General features: G+C 37.8%; 1 protein-coding gene across 1 annotated transcript in view; it reads right to left on the minus strand.

The window, feature by feature from the left end:
* The window catches only part of OXCT1 (3-oxoacid CoA-transferase 1), a 147,072-nt gene that overhangs the window by 70,185 nt on the left and 59,032 nt on the right, over positions 1-17,855 (minus strand). Inside the window, exons 8-10 of the mRNA XM_030882026.2 lie at positions 5,493-5,600; positions 3,946-4,060; positions 1,076-1,170 (exon numbers count right to left, since the gene is read on the minus strand). Coding sequence (XP_030737886.1) covers positions 1,076-1,170; positions 3,946-4,060; positions 5,493-5,600 — 318 coding nt within the window. The remainder of the gene's footprint in view (positions 1-1,075; positions 1,171-3,945; positions 4,061-5,492; positions 5,601-17,855) is intronic.

Below are 17,855 nucleotides of genomic sequence, written 5' to 3' on the forward strand. Positions count from 1 at the left end.
CCAAAAATTTATTCTTTGAATAAATTGAAATGGCAACTAATATTTTAGACCTGTGTAAATTTTTCTTTAAACAGTGACCATGGGTAATTCATATTGACTTATTTCCCTTGTCTTCAAAATGAGGGAACTGGTCACTCTAGATAATCTTTAAGGTACCTTAAAAATTTAAGTCTTTGACTGCAATATGAATCTGCTTTTATCCAGACTCACATCATTTTTGTGTTTCTGAAAGTGATCACAATTATTGCCTCAACCAGTAACAACTACACTCTCATGACCATTATTTATATTTTAAATACTGGATATACATGTTCCATATGTACAATTTGTACTGCATTAACAGTTAAGAGCTACTGAAAAACAATAAAAGATTAGGAATATTATAAATTGTCAGACTATAAGTAATCTCTGCCATAATTAATAAGCAAATAAAAAATGTTACCCAGGAAGCTTAAGTATTTCTTAATTTTATTATAATATTGAATAAAGAGAATGGCCAAATTCTATGAGAATATTGAGCCCATCTGGAAGGTTAATCTTGAGGAAGGGAACATTCTACCCTTTTGAACAACTTGGCCTCAAAACGAGTATTACATGAGGAGAAGTTCTTGAATTAATCAACTGTCAAAAAATGTCCTGTCCTAAAGTAGAAATGTTACTCTTCAGTTTCTCATGCTGAGACTTACTGATTTTTATTTAATGTAGAATTGTTAATGACCTTCATTATCTTGTTCAATCACACAAAGGTTAAAAGTAACTACCTAAATAGGATGGCGTGAGATCTCTGAAGCAGATGCAATAGGGGAGATGGAAGCTGATACAGGGACAAAGGAGGAGCAGTCGGAAAGCTCATAGTCAGGAAACCACCATCTACTCCAAAAAACACAACACGACGTGCTCACAAGTACCACCATTTTATGGGAAAAGTTAACTATTTTATTATGAGGATAAAAAGAAAGAAAAACAAGATTGGGAACTTTAAGGTAACAACTCTCAGTTATAAGAAGATTCCACTATATAAAATACCTCATTCTCCATCAAGATTGAATAAATAAAACTTCAATTTCTATCTTACCAAACCCAGGACTCCATTTTCACTTTGCAGATGGACAGTCATACTGGGGCTGATAAAGTTACTGGCCAGAAGCGGTATTCCTATGCCCAAATTAGCTGGAAAAAAAGAGGTTAAGGTCCAGCATATAAAAGATAGATTATGTCATAAATCTTCTACATGAATAAATCTGAACATAGGCCTTCTTTAAAGGTACTTACTCTGAATGTAATCACTGAATACATTCTCCCACCACCCTCTAGGTATTATTTTGTAATTTTTTCAAAAAGAAAATCTCTTAATCACAGCCTTCCCCATAAAGATATCAAAGTAGTGGCTTCAGAAAACTAGCCAAGAGGTCATTTTTATTGTAAGACATAGTTAGCAAATTTGGACTGTATTATAATTTATTATGACTGATGTCTGACATAACATGGCCTGACCTTTGTTTAAAAGCATTTTTCACTATTCAAAACTGCAACTGAAAATAAAGATGATTAAAATATTCTAAAACGGGCTACCATTTTTGAATTTTAAAAAAAGTTTTATGACAACACCAGAATGTCTGCCTAAATTGTATAGATTCCTTTGGATCACTGTGATAACATCCATTGGTAACTGAACCTTCCTTAAGACATAAACAGGATGGTGGGGATGTTTAAGCTTCAGTGAACACATTTGAGACCATATAAAAACAAAAGCTGTGTTACAGCATCAAAGAGCTACTGGTTGGGATTAGCAAACTATTATATACAGAATGGATAAACAACAAGGTCCTACCATATAGCACAGGGAACTATATTCAATATCCTGTGACAAACAATAATGAAAAAGAATCTATGTATGCATAACTGAGTCACTTTGCTGTACAGCAGAAGTTAAACACATTGTAAATCAACTACACTTCAATAAAATTTTTTCTTAAAGAAGAGCTAACTGAGAGTATTAAATCTTCTTCCTTAGGTGATCAAAGTTCTGACTTGTATGCAGTGGTGTGGATTCGACCTTGCCTCTCAATACAAGCAGGCTGACCAGATAAGAAATACTAACACTGTCTGTGGGAATTCCCTGGTGGTCCAGTGGTTAGGACTTGGCACTTTCACTGCTGTGGGCCTGGGTTTGATCCCTGGTTGGGGAACTAAGATCCTGTAAGCTGTGCACTTTGGCCAAAAAAAAAAAAAAAACAAACAAAAACTGACGCTGTCTGGAATTGCTGTCCACTACCACTGCAAACCACAGACTTTGACACAATTAGTGCAAAGAATGATGGCACTCTGATGAGATTCTAATAACAGTGAGTGCTTTGTGAATGAAGTCCAGAAAAGATAAAGTTTGTATATGCTGCCATATTATAGACTACAAAGGCTAGCAGGACAACTCAACGTGCCAGGTCACCTCTTGTGAATGCAGTAAGTCTATGAAGCTGTGATGATAGCTTCTTGGTTCACCTCTTACCAAATCACAATCTAGTGCAGACTTATTTGTACTTCATTTCTCACAGTGATGCATCGAACACACTGAGGTATTAATTCCATTATAATTATAAGCAGGCATTTTCAGGTAAGGGCAACCCAAATTACAAGTTTTATACCCCCCCCTCTTTCATCATATGCTATAATTTTCTCAGTTCTTTAGTATTTTTAGTAAGTCAAATACCAGGGAGAAAAAAGCCTATGTAATTTGGGTTGAAAAAGAGTAGGTGCTATGGAAAAACCATTTGTATGAACTGACTTGCAAATATTTTTCATAGGCAATACAATGACAGTGAATAAAGGATACCTAGAATCCATTATATCTAAAAATCAGCGTTATCAGAGTCAGTGTTAAAATATCAATGGTAAACCAACTGACTGGACGTAAGAAGAAAACCCAGAGACTAGCTTTCACCTGTTCAGTTCACTTGGTTGACTCTATATCTTGCTGATACTGGAGGTGGAAGAGGAAGCACTATTATACTCTCTTCTCCTATGTGAATTCCCACCATAACCCAATGTATAAACTGAAAGATAAAGAAAAATGAAGTGGTGGAGGTAAAAAGAAAGTAGAAAAACAGTTCTCCTGTCAATATCAGTCTGAAAGAAGATTTTTATGGACTAGGGGAAGCTCAGAGAATGGAGACACATGTCATGTTTCTACTACTTCCTGTCCCAGGCCTTTAAGTATGGCTTTACTGGATTCACCATTCAACAAATATTTATCTTATCATACACTATTTGAATTTATACGTATTATTTGTATTATATAGTTCAACAGTTGATGTCTTGAAAATCAACAAAATGGTGAATAGACTCACTGTTATTTAAACACATTCAAAATCCAAACACTAATTGCACCAAACCATCTTCACCTACCTCTTTTTTGACAAAGTATTCAATACCTACAGCAGAATTTGAATCATTCATTGAATACCCTTACAAAACATCAGACATAAAAGGGTACATTCACAGAATCTTTGTCAGGGGAAACAAGAGGTTGTTAAGAAGTTGGATCTTACGTTTCAATGAGTATGTAAATGTCAGAACACAGAGAAAGTAAATAGCACTGGTTATAAGCAGTACTTCTGAGATTTGAAACCCTCACCTTGGGTAATCTCTTCTCCCAATTACCCTTAGCCACATGCCAAATTATACTGAAATTCCTTATATATTAGAGAACAGCTAAGGACATTTTCAGTCACCATTTTGTTTCAAGAAGGCAAAAGGATTATAATTCTAATTTCATTTATCTTGATACCTTTAGGTTAGATGCCACATCTGTACAAATTGATCAATTGCTTTAGAAGTTACAATGGACTAGAAAGGAATCACTATGCAGGAGGCCTAGTAACCTGATGAATATGTAAAAAGTGAGGGCTACGTCTTTGCCCAGCTCAGAGGGCAAGGAATAAAGGATACCATACATGCCATCCTCAAATTCAAGAGCTGCCCGCTTGATGATACGTTCCCTTACATTATCTCCAGGTTTACCAGATGTGGTTTTTACATCTTCCTCTTTCCGGATTGATAAACGCTTTAAAATAAACAGAAATAAATTATTCATGGTTGAGGTATACTTTGTATTTTAACACTAATGAAAATACAAAACTCTCTCCCATTACTACTATAAGGCAAATCTGCAATATAATGTAGAGAATTTTTAAATTTAAAAAGAATACTATGGATAAAATTTGATGACAGAAATAATTCTTTACAATGTAAGTGAAAAGACTTCCCTGGTGGTCCAGTGGCTAAGACTGCGCTTCCAATGCTGGGGTCCTGGGTGCAACCCCTGGTCAGGGAACTAGGTCCCACATGCTGCAACTAAGACCCACTGCAGCCAAAGAAGTAAATTTAAAAAATAAATAAAACAAACAAATTAATTAATTAATTAAATAAAAAGTAAGTGAAAGAGGTCAGATGTTTGAAGAGGAAGATATAATTGTTCTGCCTCCTTGAAGCAAATAATTCCTCTGTTACTGTCACACTGAGTGCCACTACTGTTCCTCTAAGACTCCTGCAGCTGAACTCTCCTCAGGTGCTCTGGGATGGAGCCAGAATAAAGAAAAGGAAACAGACCTTGGGACTTCATTTTTGCAGGGCTGTGAGAATGTGTTTACCAGGTATTGCTGCCTATTGCCAACTGCCTATTTCCACATGCAGAGTCTAGACTGGTTTTCTATAACTGAATCATAGAAATATCCAGAAACCAGCCAGAAAACTATTTCCGTTACTAAATCTCCTTGATACAGACTCTGGTTTCTGTTTGCAAATGTCCCATTTTTGATCCCTGGCCCCTGACATTAGTTTTAGATTGCAGAATGCCTTTCTGTTTGATGTCCGCGGGTAGAGGGTATCTCTGAATCCACGGTATCTCTTACTGCGTGTCTATTCTGTTGCCGATCCCTAGACACTTCTGAATCTTGATATCAATTCTGGTCCAGCTGGTCTTCATGCTCTCAGTAGCCTTAGAGTACCTCCAATGCTCCCGGTACCCACTCCTTGCCATGATCTCATACCCACCAGCTGCCCAGAGCCCAACACTCATGGGAAATGATGTTCTGTCTGGACTCTATAATGTGCAAAGACTTCAAGATAGATAGACAGTTCTGAACACTCAAACACTAAGGGTCCAGCAGGGGTAAAGCCACCAAATACCTGATTATCCTCCTCTACCCATTAGGACAGCCAGCCGAAACTATGCATCATAAATTAGGACAGTTACAAAAGCCTAGAAGACACAGCCTAGAGAAGCATGTAATTTGATGATATACACAAGGAACTGTTGAACTGGACAATTACATAGACAATCATGTCCCCTCAAGATAGACACATGAGAAGCTCCTATTAAGATTCAGAGCAAGACTTCCTGTTCAGCTCTAATTCCTTATCATCTAGAATAGCCCCAGGGACACATCTCTGACAGTCAGATCCATAAATACTGACAGACAAGCTAAGTCAATTACCTCAATTCTTTTCTCATATTTTTCTCCCTTTATAAGGCGATGTACATAAATCTTAGGAATATGAATGTCTTCTGGGGCAAATGATCCAATATCCACAATTTCTTCAACCTAGGCAAAAAGAAAAAAAAAATTAATTATATAGTGAGAGCTTAAACTGAATATTTTTTATTAAAAAAAGATGAAGTATATGCATCCTTACAACCAACTTAGGCTGGATGTACAATGTAAGTATACATATACACACACACATGCATGCACAAATATACATATAAATCAGAGAGAGAGAAAGAATAAATACATATGCAAACATACAAACTTCTAGATCCACAAAAATAGAAGAAATTCAAATACATGTGGCTGAACATAAAATACAAAACATAAAGCTCTAAAACTTTGCTTAAAACAGCCTCAGTTACAAATTTGTCAAATGGTTTGTCAGTACAGCTGCTTGAACTTCCACAAATTGCAGCTCAACTGTGCAAAATCTGAAAGCACATCCCTTAAACCCAGATTTTCAAAATTAATGGGAAATTTATCATATCAAAGACAAAAATCTGTAACAACATCTGCTTGGTCAATTGCTTTTTAAATATAGATACAAATGCTGTTTGTAACCATTTTTATTTATTTCTGTAATTAGCTTCCTAGGATCGTGATAGAACTGCAATTGCTGAAATAATTTTACTTTAAGATTGATCATTAACTTCAATATGGAAATTTGAAAAAGGAATTATTAACTAATAACTGGAAATTCTAAAAATCAGAATTAAAGTTATTCACAGAGCAAAAGGGAATTTTATAGCAATACTGAATGCCCCAAGTTAGTCTGCTATTTTAGAATTCATTTTTAAAGAAGATAAATCATTTTTTTACATCAACATAAAAAAAAACACCTCAGAATAACAAGGATCAAGAAAAACTACAGTCAACATCGTTGAGATCAAAAAATTATATTTCTGGGGACTTCCCTGGTGGTCCAGTGGTTAAGAATCTGCTTTCCAGGGCTTCCCTGGTGGCGCAGTGGTTGAGAGTCCGCCTGCCGATGCAGGCGCCATGGGTTCGTGTCCCAGTCCGGGAAGATCCCACATGCCGCGGAGCGGCTGGGCCTGTGAGCCATGGCAGCTGAGCCTGCGTGTCTGGAGCCTGTGCTCCACAACGGGAGAGGCCACAACAGTGAGAGGCCCGCGTACCGCAAAAAAAAAAAAAAAAGAATCTGCTTTCCAATGCAGGGGATGCAGGTTCAATCTCTATTCGGGGAACTAAGATCCCAACATGCCGTGGGGCAAGTAAGCCCGTGTGCCATAACTACTGAGCCCATGCTCTGTGGAACCCAAATGACACAACTAGAGAGAAGCCCATGTGCCGCAACTAAGACCCAATGCAGCCAAATTAATTAATTAAAAATACTTTTTTAAATTAAAAACAAAATTATCTTTCTGGTGCCAAGAAAAATATCGTCTTGAAGACTGAGAGTGCTCAGCTTAATAGATGTCATACCCAAAGCAAAGAACTATCTGCAAACGAACTGACTTGTACAAGGAGAGTTGTATTATACTGTCTCCTTAAACTAGTAACTGAACTCTCCAGAAGTTTTTGAGGTTAAGCACCCCCCTTCCTTTCTGCTATTCTACCATGTATGCCCACATCACACTCCCTCCATAATGAAAGAATAACAGGGATTAACAAGAGTCATTTTCATTATTGTGCACTACTTCTAAATAGCTGAAGAAGAATAGGACATAATGGATAAAAGCTATCTTCTCTGATAAACAGAAGGATCTTAACAAAACTAAAACAGAAACTCCAAAGAAGAGTCAATAAACATGTGGGCATCCAAGTTGAAATAGTGGGTAGAGATGTCCATCTATACTCATATGAGAATGAGTCAGAAGGCAAGGGGACTCCCCATCACTGTACTCCATATCTTCTCCTCCAAACTTCTCTATGCTCTGATATATCAAGAGCATAGCCTTCACTTTCTTACTTATTCATCAGGTTACTAGGCCTCCTGCCTATTGATTCTTTTCTAGCCCAATGCATCCAAGGTGGTGACCAGGTAAACAGGAGGTGGACACAGGAAATGCAGAGCAGCTAAGCACTACTTCTACCTCTTCAACTAGTTGGAAATTTCAGCCATTAGGGTTCATTCACATCTTTACACTTATTCGATTCAAGCCTTCAAAGAAGTTCTTGACTTTAAAAATTTATCCTGAGGATATATGTGAAGAATGACTATTCATGAAAATATTGGCCACGGCATTTGTTAAAATAACAATGAGTTGGAAACAACCTGAAGGATCAACAATAGAATAATGGTAAAATATATATGGTGCATCCACAGGATAAATCAGTATTATGGCTCTCATAGTATTTAATGACATCTCATAACATAACGCTTCATAAAAATGCAAGATTCTATATAAATATTTACAGATATGCTCTTTGGCTCAATTATTTCTATATCTACAAAAAATTAAGAGGAAAAACACATAGGAAATTAATACTGAAATGTTAATCATTTTTATCCCTAGGTGACAGTGCCAAGCTATTTTTGTTTAATTTTACTTTTATAATCAAGAGGTGAAAAACCTATAAAATTTTTTTAAAAGCTGAAATAGACATTAAGTAGATAGTTTCCAAAACTAGGAAATACAAAAGTGGAGGATGTGATAAATTGCTTAGTTAGCCATGTACCAAAAGGACATGTTAAAAAGAAAATAGAGACTTAAGAAAAACTGTGATTTCTAAACTCTAAAAGCACTTACAACATTATGAAATAAGTTATGGAAACACTTCTAGTTTACATTTTTGAAGATAATGCAAATTATTCTCCATACCTAATGCTATTTCAAAAGTTCAGGCCCTCCTGTCTCTTGCTTGAATTATTGCATCAGCTTCCTAATTGGTCTCCCTACATCTACCCTTCTTCAGCAGGAGCGAGAAACATATCGGAAAAGAAAAAAAAGTAACCCTTTTCACTTAAACCAAAACTGTTGATGGTAACCAATAGCGATTTTCTTCTGGTTCCACCAAAGAGAGTTTTGACAAAAACCACCAAATTAAGACCAAGTTTCTTTACCAAGGGCAATTACATCATGACTTTCACAACAAATGGAGTGGAAGAATGTGTCCTGCTAAAACAACTCTGATGAAAAGTAAGAATCTGGTTAAACATAATCAGTTTCAGGCTTTGTCATCCTAATATGAATGATTTTCATATTGTCAAAAATGCATGGGCAGTATTTGTCAACACAATATCAACACTCAACAGTATTGAAAATTTCTATACAAAAATCAAAGCTTTCTCAGAGCTGGTTAGCAGAGTTAATTGCAGAGGAAGAAAATATTTGAAGTACAAACCAAAAGAAGAAAACATATGTTTTCAGACAATCTGTGAAAAAATTTTACAAAAAATAAAATAAAAAAATTAAAAAAAACTGAAGAGGCAGAACTACCTTAATGCTAGCTATTGAAGAAATTGAAGGCTTCTATACTGGTTTTGGGTGATCTTGAGAAATAACAGTGAGAAAGAGTCAATGTAGTGGGGGAGAGGGGGGATCTGGTGAGATCAGGCAGTAACATGAGAGTCAAAGGAAATCTGAAAAGAAAAAGATGAATAGAACAAGTTCCTTAAGGAAGAAGTAAAAATAAAAGCTCACAAGAGCACTCACTAAGCATGGCAGAAATGTACCTCCTGAAATCAGAAGTGGGTAAGATAGAGAATAAAGAACAAAGAAAAAGCCTCAGTGCAAAGCACTGGGCATGTTTAAGTGTCCTTGGACAAGGTCAAGATGTAGGAGAGGTGGTAGCTAAGAGCAACCCAGGCTTCTCCCTGGCACGATGCATAGTCCTTATGCAGCACCATCTGGTACGTCCAGAAATCCAGACACTTGAGGCTTCTCTAACTAGTACTTGTCTTTGGTTATTAGCAGGAAAATAGAGGCTAGGAAATGTTAATTATTATTGATTTGAACTTTGTTTTAAAAGGTTGCTTTCTCTACCCTGCACCCTTCCTACTTTATAATTCTGAAAAGTTGTACTTTAAAGTTCGGAGAAGGATAAGAATTCATCCTCAGGTGACAAGTGTTTTTGTTTTTACTTGGCGAACATTATATCTCAGGTAAGGTAACAGAGGAACAAGGCAATAACCTTCTTATTTTTTTATTTTATTTTACTGACAACCTCAGTCAGGTATAGCCACAAAAATGGGCCCAGCCCTGAAGGTTGTTAGTGGAAAGAGCTGCACACCTGCAAACCTCGCTGTGTAATACAAAGTGAGGCCTGTGGTGCGAGGAAGGGGAGGAATCACACTGTAGATACTTTTCCTGAGTCATTTTAATCTTCAAAAAGCCTTAGGATGAATATTCTTCGTTTGTCCAGAAATTTTCAAAGCAGACAATAACAGCAATATTGGCTAGAATCTTATAACACTAGGTAATCCCAAATTAGCAAAAAAAAAAAAAAAAAAAAAAAAAGCCTTGGAAGACTAGAAAAATGGAAGAGGGAAGCAATGAGCAATAAAGAAAAAGTTACAAGCTAGATGCAGAGGTGCTCTGGATACTAATTTAACCCAGAAAAATGGGGAAGAGAAAGAGGAAATGTGGAGCAAAAGGGGGGGTCAGCATGCAGGGCATCCCTCCCAAAATATCCAAAGGAGCAAGAAGGTGTACATCTTCTTAAGCTTCATGCTAAGGGGTAATTTGACTAGTACAAAAATATAGGAGAAAATGGCATGAAAGCTAAAAAGGCCTGGGTCAAATACATAGGGTCTTAGATGTCCGTATAGAAAAGCACAAAGACTGAAAAGATTAGTGGCTATTAATGAATTTTCAACCTTATAAACGATTGTAACTACAATTGCATAGTCATTGAAACCTTGCAGATTGGATCTCATGCTAATGGACATTCTCCAATGTCCAGTGGAAATAAGCTGACAAAAGAACAAGCTATGTCAAGAAAGTAGGCACATGCCTGGGAAGCCACTGACCTATGATGAGATGTGGTAAAATATATTTAAAGTGACTTTAAAAGGAGAAAGAATATCACACTAATGGCCATATAATCAGAGTGCTCACCAAACTAAAGATGTAGATGGCTTATCTTTAACAGAAATGACAAAACTAACTCAGAAACAAGATAGTGATGTAAGACGGTGATATCATGGGAGATGCCAATTATTTGAACATCTTCTGTTCATCATATTCTGCTGATAAATTCTACATTGCCTTCTGACAAGTTCTAGTTTTCAGAATGAAACAGTGAGAGAAACCATGATTCAGGACTTCTAACCAATAAGGATAAACTGCTTGGTAAAGTAGAAATGATGGAAACCCTGAGGGAAAGTAACAATGTAAAACTGGAATTTGTAATAGACCAGGAACTGAATCCCGGGCATACATAGAAATGTATCCTGTTCTTTGAAGGAAAGCAGATTTCGAAAAGTTGAGAGAAAAAAATAAGGATCAGGATCAAGTGGTCAGAAACTCTAAATGACAGATGGATTCACAAGGGATGTGAGGCTCTCAAAACCCCCATTCTGACAGTATGAAAACGGATCATCTTGACGATGAGAGAATGGTATATACAGAAAGAATATAACAACATGGATAGCCATGTGTTTCCTCATATTTTAAAAGGGCTATCTACAAAACAGAAACAGACTCACAGACATAGAGAACAGACTTCTGGTTGCCAAGAGAGGGGGAGAGGGAGAGGGATGGACTGGGAGTTTGGGGTTAGTACTATAGATGCAAACTATTACATTTAGATGCAAACTATTACAACAAGGTCCTACTGTAAAGCACACGGAACTAGATCCAATCCCCTGGGATAAACCATAATGGAAAAAGAATATAAAAAAAGAATGTATAAATGTGTATAACTGAGTCACTTTGCTGTACAGCAGAAATCAGCACAACATTGTAAATCAACTATACCTCAATTAAAAAAAAAAAGAGCTCATACAAAAGAGAGACACACATGACCTAGGACAAATGGACGTCACGTGAAACTTTAACAGGTAGGTCAAAGGGTACAAAACTGTAATGAGATCAGTCCTGTGCAAATACTGAAGATGATGAAAGAGTGGTTTCTGGGGTGATTTTGTTGTTGTTGCTGATGGGGAGTTCAGACATGGTCATCATGACTGCTAGAGAGAGAGGACAGAATAAAGCACAGCAGTTCAATTCCCGTTTACTCCTGACTTCATCATCAGGGAGAAGAAAAGGGCAGAAATAATACGGCTAAGGAAGAACTGAATTCCAAGAAGAGATACCTAGATTCTCCAAATTAATTCTAGGCTGTACCCACAAAAATTATATCCCTGGATTCTTAAAGAGCCTGAAAATATGGCCACAGAATTACAGTCAAGTAAAAAATGGTACAGATGTCAGCAGATGGAGAGAGGCAAATACACAAATATACTCCTTTTCAAACTGGGGCTTGATTCACACCAGTGTCTTAAAATGGATTATTGGGACTTCGCTGGCGGTCCAGTGGTTAAGACTCTGCACTTCCACTGCAGGGGGCACGGGTCTGATCCCTGGTTGGGGAACTAAGGTCCCACATGCCGTGTGGTGCAGTCACCGCCCCCCGCCAAAAAGGATTATTGAACAAATGGCCTATAAGGTCATAAGCAGAGAAAAGAATACTGCTAGACACCAATACAAGTCTTTCCCCACACCAAACCCTGACAAATGAACTTCATTAACTTGCAGATCTAGCTAGTTCATTGGTGGGCCAAGAGAAAAGCACAGGGTAAGATTTCACAAAGCACCTGACCAACTCCCTCAAGTTAGAGTTTTATAGACATACTGGGAAAATGTGACTTGGTTTCATTCACTTTAAATCAACAAATATTAATTAAGCACCTACTAGATACAACAGAGAAGAAAACAGGGAACCCATTCTGATGTACAGATAGGTAGATAACAGAAGAACCACAGAAGTACTTGATGGCTTGACAAAGTCTTAGAGGTCTCTGATGCTGAGGTTTTTAACTTTGGGGGAAACATGTACTTCTTTTTTTTTTTTTTTTTTTTTTGGTGCGCGGGCCTCTCACTGTTGTGGCCTCACCAGTTGCAGAGCACAGGCTCCGGGCGCGCAGGCTCAGCAGCCATGGCTCACGGGCCCAGCCGCTCCGCGGCATGTGGGATCTTCCCGGACCGGGGCACGAACCTGCGTCCCCTGCATTGGCAGGTGGACTCAACCACTGCGCCACCAGGGAAGCCCACATGTACTTCTTTAAGAATCTGATGAAAGCTACAATATCTCCTCACACAAAAATGTTTCCTGACCTGTAAAGTCCCTCTTAAGATGACAGGGGATTTGTCCATAACCATGGCCCATTTCTACCCTCTGGCCTCAGGGAGACCCCAGACTAGAAAAGAACCCCTGTGCTAGTGCTTTGATGTCTTTGGTCCTATCCTGTTCAATGTCTTTATCAAGGCCTTAAATGAAGACAGGGAACACATCCTGAGTTCATTATGGTTAAGGGGCAAGGGTCTGGGTGCAACAGGCAATTCTGAACAGATATATTCCCATCTGTGTCAGAGAAGACAATCTCAGGCTCATGATCTCCAAGTATTTAGCAAAAGTTTGGGTAAAAAAACAATGATTTAGGAGCCCAACCACTCTTTTAATGCTCCAAGAAGAGTATGCTCTTAGAGAAAACCTGTATCTTTATACCATAGTTATAAAGAGCTCTTTCTTGCAATTAAAACACTGCCTAAGATAAAATTCTGTCTAGTTTTAATAGCAAGAATAGTTGTACTTCACTTAATTATTAGTTTCCTTTAAATTATATGTACTATGGTGGGAGGGAGGGATAAATTAGGAGTTTGGGATTAACATATACACACTACTATATATAAAATAGATAACCAACAAGGACCTACTGTATAGCACAGGGAACTCTACTCAGTATACTGTAGTTACCTACATGGGAAAAGAATCTGAAAAAGAATGGATATATGTATATGTACAACTGAATCACTTTGCTATACATCTTAAACTAACACAACACTGTAAATCAACTATACTACAATATAAAATAAAAATTAAATTAAAAAATTATATGTACTATCAACTATATAAATGAGTAAATTTTTTTAATTTATTTATTTTATTTATTTCTTTTTGTCTGTGTTGGGTCTTTTGCTGGCGCGTGGGCTTCCTCTAGTTGCGGAGAGCGGGGGCTACTCTTCATTGCGGTGTATGGGATTCTCACTGCAGTGGCTTCTCTTGTTGCAGAGCACAGACCCTAGGTGTGCGGGCTTCAGTAGTTGTGGCGCATGGGCATAGCTGTTCCATGGCATGTGGGATCTTCCTGGACCAGGGCTCAAATCCATGTCCCCTGCACCGGCAGGTGGATTCTTAACCACTGTGCCACCAGGGAAGACCCTAAATGAGTAATTTTTATTTGACATCTTTTGTTTGCCATTACAGTATAATTTTTCATCTAGTCCTAGCTCCATTTTAAAGCACAACCATTGCTTTTCTTTCTTCGTAGAGCCCTACTTTTTTTTTTAAATTAATTTATTTATTTGTTTGTTGTTTTTTGGGGGGGGGCTGTGTTGGGTCCTTGTTCTGTGTGCGGACATTCGCTAGTTGCAGCGAGTGGTGTGCGGGCTTCTCATTGTCATGGCTTCTCCTGCTGCAGAGCACGGGCTCTAGAGTGCAGGCTTAGTAGCTGTGGCGCACGGGCTTAGCTGCTCCATGGCAATGTGAGAATCTTCCCGGACCAGGGATCAAACCCGTGTCCCCTGCATTGGCAGGCAGATTCTCACCCACTGCGCCACCAGGGAAGCCCCCTACTTTTAATTGATGTTATCTTGTATATTTTCTGTGTCTTATAAGCTACTTTACATCATCTCTGGAACAAAATGTATAAAAATTAAACAGTACACTTATCAAATTGGAGAATGACACAAGGCCAGAAAGAATAGTTGATATAATGAAGATAGAAAATGGCCTCTACTGATTAGGAAAATAAAATGAGCCAATTAAGTGAATGAAATTAAGCACGGATCAAAGTTAATATTGTAAAATAATACCTGGCCTAGTAACATTTTCTAGGAAATAAAAGGGTTTAGTTAACCACCAGCAAAAAAACTATAATGTGACAGAGATACCCAGAGAACAACAAAAGACTCTTCCTTTCTCCACTTGTCCAACCTCAGAGTTGATGATAATCACCTTCCACCTCATGTTCCTCATTACAAAACAAAAGCAGTTCTTCCTCCCTACAATGTCTCATTTAAAAACATGGGATGAGAAGGAAAATGGATGAAGCAGTTTGAACTCATTAGAAGAAAAGCTTTACCTAAAATAACCTAATTTACTAAAACTGTGCCTAGCAGCAAAATAGGACATACGGATTTAAAAAAAGTATTACTCACTTCATGGATTATCCCAATAGTTTATGTAGAATGGAAGAAGTGTTTTTAAACAAATTCAAAAGCAGTTAATGGTATTATTTTCATTTCCACTGACACTAATACGACATGCGGTCTAGTCCATGATGGCATTCTGTCTTCTCATTTTTTATTTAACCAAAAAATGCCAACCTTCACTAAGTATGTGATTTAATAACATGCAGGCAGTATTATAAATATCCAATTTTATTTGTCCTATCTTTTTCTAAAAGAAAATCTTATTAAGACTGTAGCAAATCCAAAGAAGTAATTAAAATGAGTACATCTACCCAAAGGAATTAAAATACTTCTAACGCATTCATTCAAAGCACCAGCCTTATCTATAATAGTAAGAAAAAAATTACACCATTAACACATAATCCAAGAAAAACAGCAAGACATGATATAATTAATAGAATTAACTAGGAACATTTTTTAATGAAGAGAGTTATGGAGAAACAAGGAGAGAAAAACGTTTGTGTTGGGTTTTACAGCCACAGAAAAACTGCCTATTAGAGATGCTAAAACTTTAAAAGGTTACTTTCTAAGACTGTTTCCTTCAGTTGGGGGCTGTTAATCATCCTTGGAGCTTTTTATAATTCAAGAACACAGTACTTAACACACAAACTGCAAAGAAGACTTGGGTTAAACTCTAACATTTCCAGAACACAGATAATAGTTGCTTAACCCAGCAGGGACTGTGACTCGAATTCAGTTTGTGAATGGCTCAATTCCTAAATTTAAAATCGTTTAGCATGTGCCACTTTGAATGAGAGTTTTATTTGTCATTTAATCTTCTAAATGTTCTCAGTATGTTTTCATTTCTAGGAAGCAGTAAGCAAAGTTGAATCCTATTTATTTCATTAAGAAAATTAAAATGCCATGTTCGTTTTCCCTGATTTAGTGTAATAAAGTAGGCATAAGATGCAAAAATAAACAAACATCAAAACAAAATACTTTCTTTCCTCTCTCTGTAGCTCAATTTCTAAAACTAGACCTTTAAGTCCTAAAGACATTCAAACATATTCATCACATTCTCAACTGTGATTTTAGCATTAAGATCAAATGACTCTTCCCTTAGGACAACTGGCAGAGACACACAATCAGTTTTACAGTTGGCATCACTTGTTTTGATACCGAGCAGGACCTGTGGGGCTCCTGGGCGCAAAAGTCTTTCAGTGTTCCCCATTTCTTGATTACAGGAAATAGGTTTCAGCCTCCAGGACCTTCCCTGCATTCCAAAAGGCAGGTTCAAACAGTTGACAATTAGGGAAGGGAGGGGATGCAGAGACAAGGGAGGAACAGTCAAGAGAGACAATAATGCAGCCTTGGGGCGGGGTCCTGGTTCCCCATCAAGGGATATCCATAACAGTATTTTTGAGCTGTTTGGCAGATACTAAAACCCCCACTAAAGGGGAGAAATTAATGATATGCTGCTCACAAGCATGTAGACCCCAGACCAGTTGGAACCAGAAGGTTGAGAATGCTGAATCCCACTTACCTCACCACCAACCAATCAGAAGAATGTCCACAAGCTGATCATGCCCTCTTTGAACCATTACTACAAAACTTCTCAATACCCCCCCAGCTGGGGACACATGGTTTGAGGACATCAGCCCACTGTGGCCCCCTTTGCCTGGCAAAGCAATAAAGCTATTCATTTCTACTTTACCCAAAACTCTGTCTCCAAAAGTTAATTTGGTGTCGGGTACAGAGGCCTGATTTGGCTTCAGTTTTCAGTTTTTTCCAACAAATTGAATTTCAGCCTCTAGTCATCACTAGGAAACCAGTCCTAACTCTAAAGTTATCATTCACAGCAATCACTGAAACCTACAGTGGATAAAGCTGATCAAGGTCCCGAATCTAAAATGTCTTCTGAGAATACGTAGCTCATCCCCAAAACTCAACGCCATATTTGAAAAGTTAGGAATGACAATTAAAAGAAGCATGCTGGGGATCGAACCCACGACCTTGGCATCATTAGCACCACGCTCTAACCAACTGAGCTAACATGCTATGCAGCTCAATATCAAAAAAACAAACAACCCAATCCAAAACTGGGCAGAAGACCTAAGTAGACATTTCTCCAAAGAAGATATACAGATTGCCAACAAACACATGAAAGGATGCTCAACATCACTAATCATAAGAGAAATGCAAATCAAAACTACAATGAGGTATCACCTCACACCAGTCAGAATGGCCATCATCAAAAAGTTTACAAATAATAAATGCTGGAAAGGGTGTGGAGAAAAGGGAATCCTCCAGCACTATTGGTGGGAATGTAAATTGAAACAGCCACTATGGAGAACAGTATGGAGGTCCCTTAAAAAACTAAAACTAGAACTACCATACAACCCAGCAATCCCACTACTGGGCATATACCCTGAGAAAACCATAATTCAAAAAGAGACATGGACCACAATGTTCATTGCAGCTCTATTTACAGTAGTCAGGACATGGAAGCAACCTAAGTGTCCATCGACAGACGAATGGATAAAAAAGATGTGGCACATATATACAATGGAATATTACTCAACCATAAAAAGAAATGAAATTGAGTTATTTGCAGTTAGGTGGATGGACCTAGAGTCTGTCATACAGAGTGAAGTAAGTCAGAAAGAGAAAAACAAATATCGTATGCTAACACATATATATGGAATCTAAAAAAAAAAAAAAAAGGTCATAAAGAACCTAGGGGCAAGATGGGAATAAAGACGCAGACATAGAGAATGGACTTGAGGATACGGGGAGGGGGAAGGGTAAGCTGGGACGAAGTGAGAGAGTGGCATGGACATATATACACTACCAAGTGTAAAACAGATAGCTAATGGGAAGCAGCCACATAGCACAGGGAGATCAGCTCGGTGCTTTGTGACCACCTAGAGGGGGGGGATAGGGAGGGTGGGACGGGAACACAGAGGGAGGAGATATGGGGATATATGTATAG

This window comes from Globicephala melas, chromosome 3, assembly GCF_963455315.2.
Source record: "Globicephala melas chromosome 3, mGloMel1.2, whole genome shotgun sequence".
NCBI classification, from domain to species: domain Eukaryota; kingdom Metazoa; phylum Chordata; class Mammalia; order Artiodactyla; family Delphinidae; genus Globicephala; species Globicephala melas.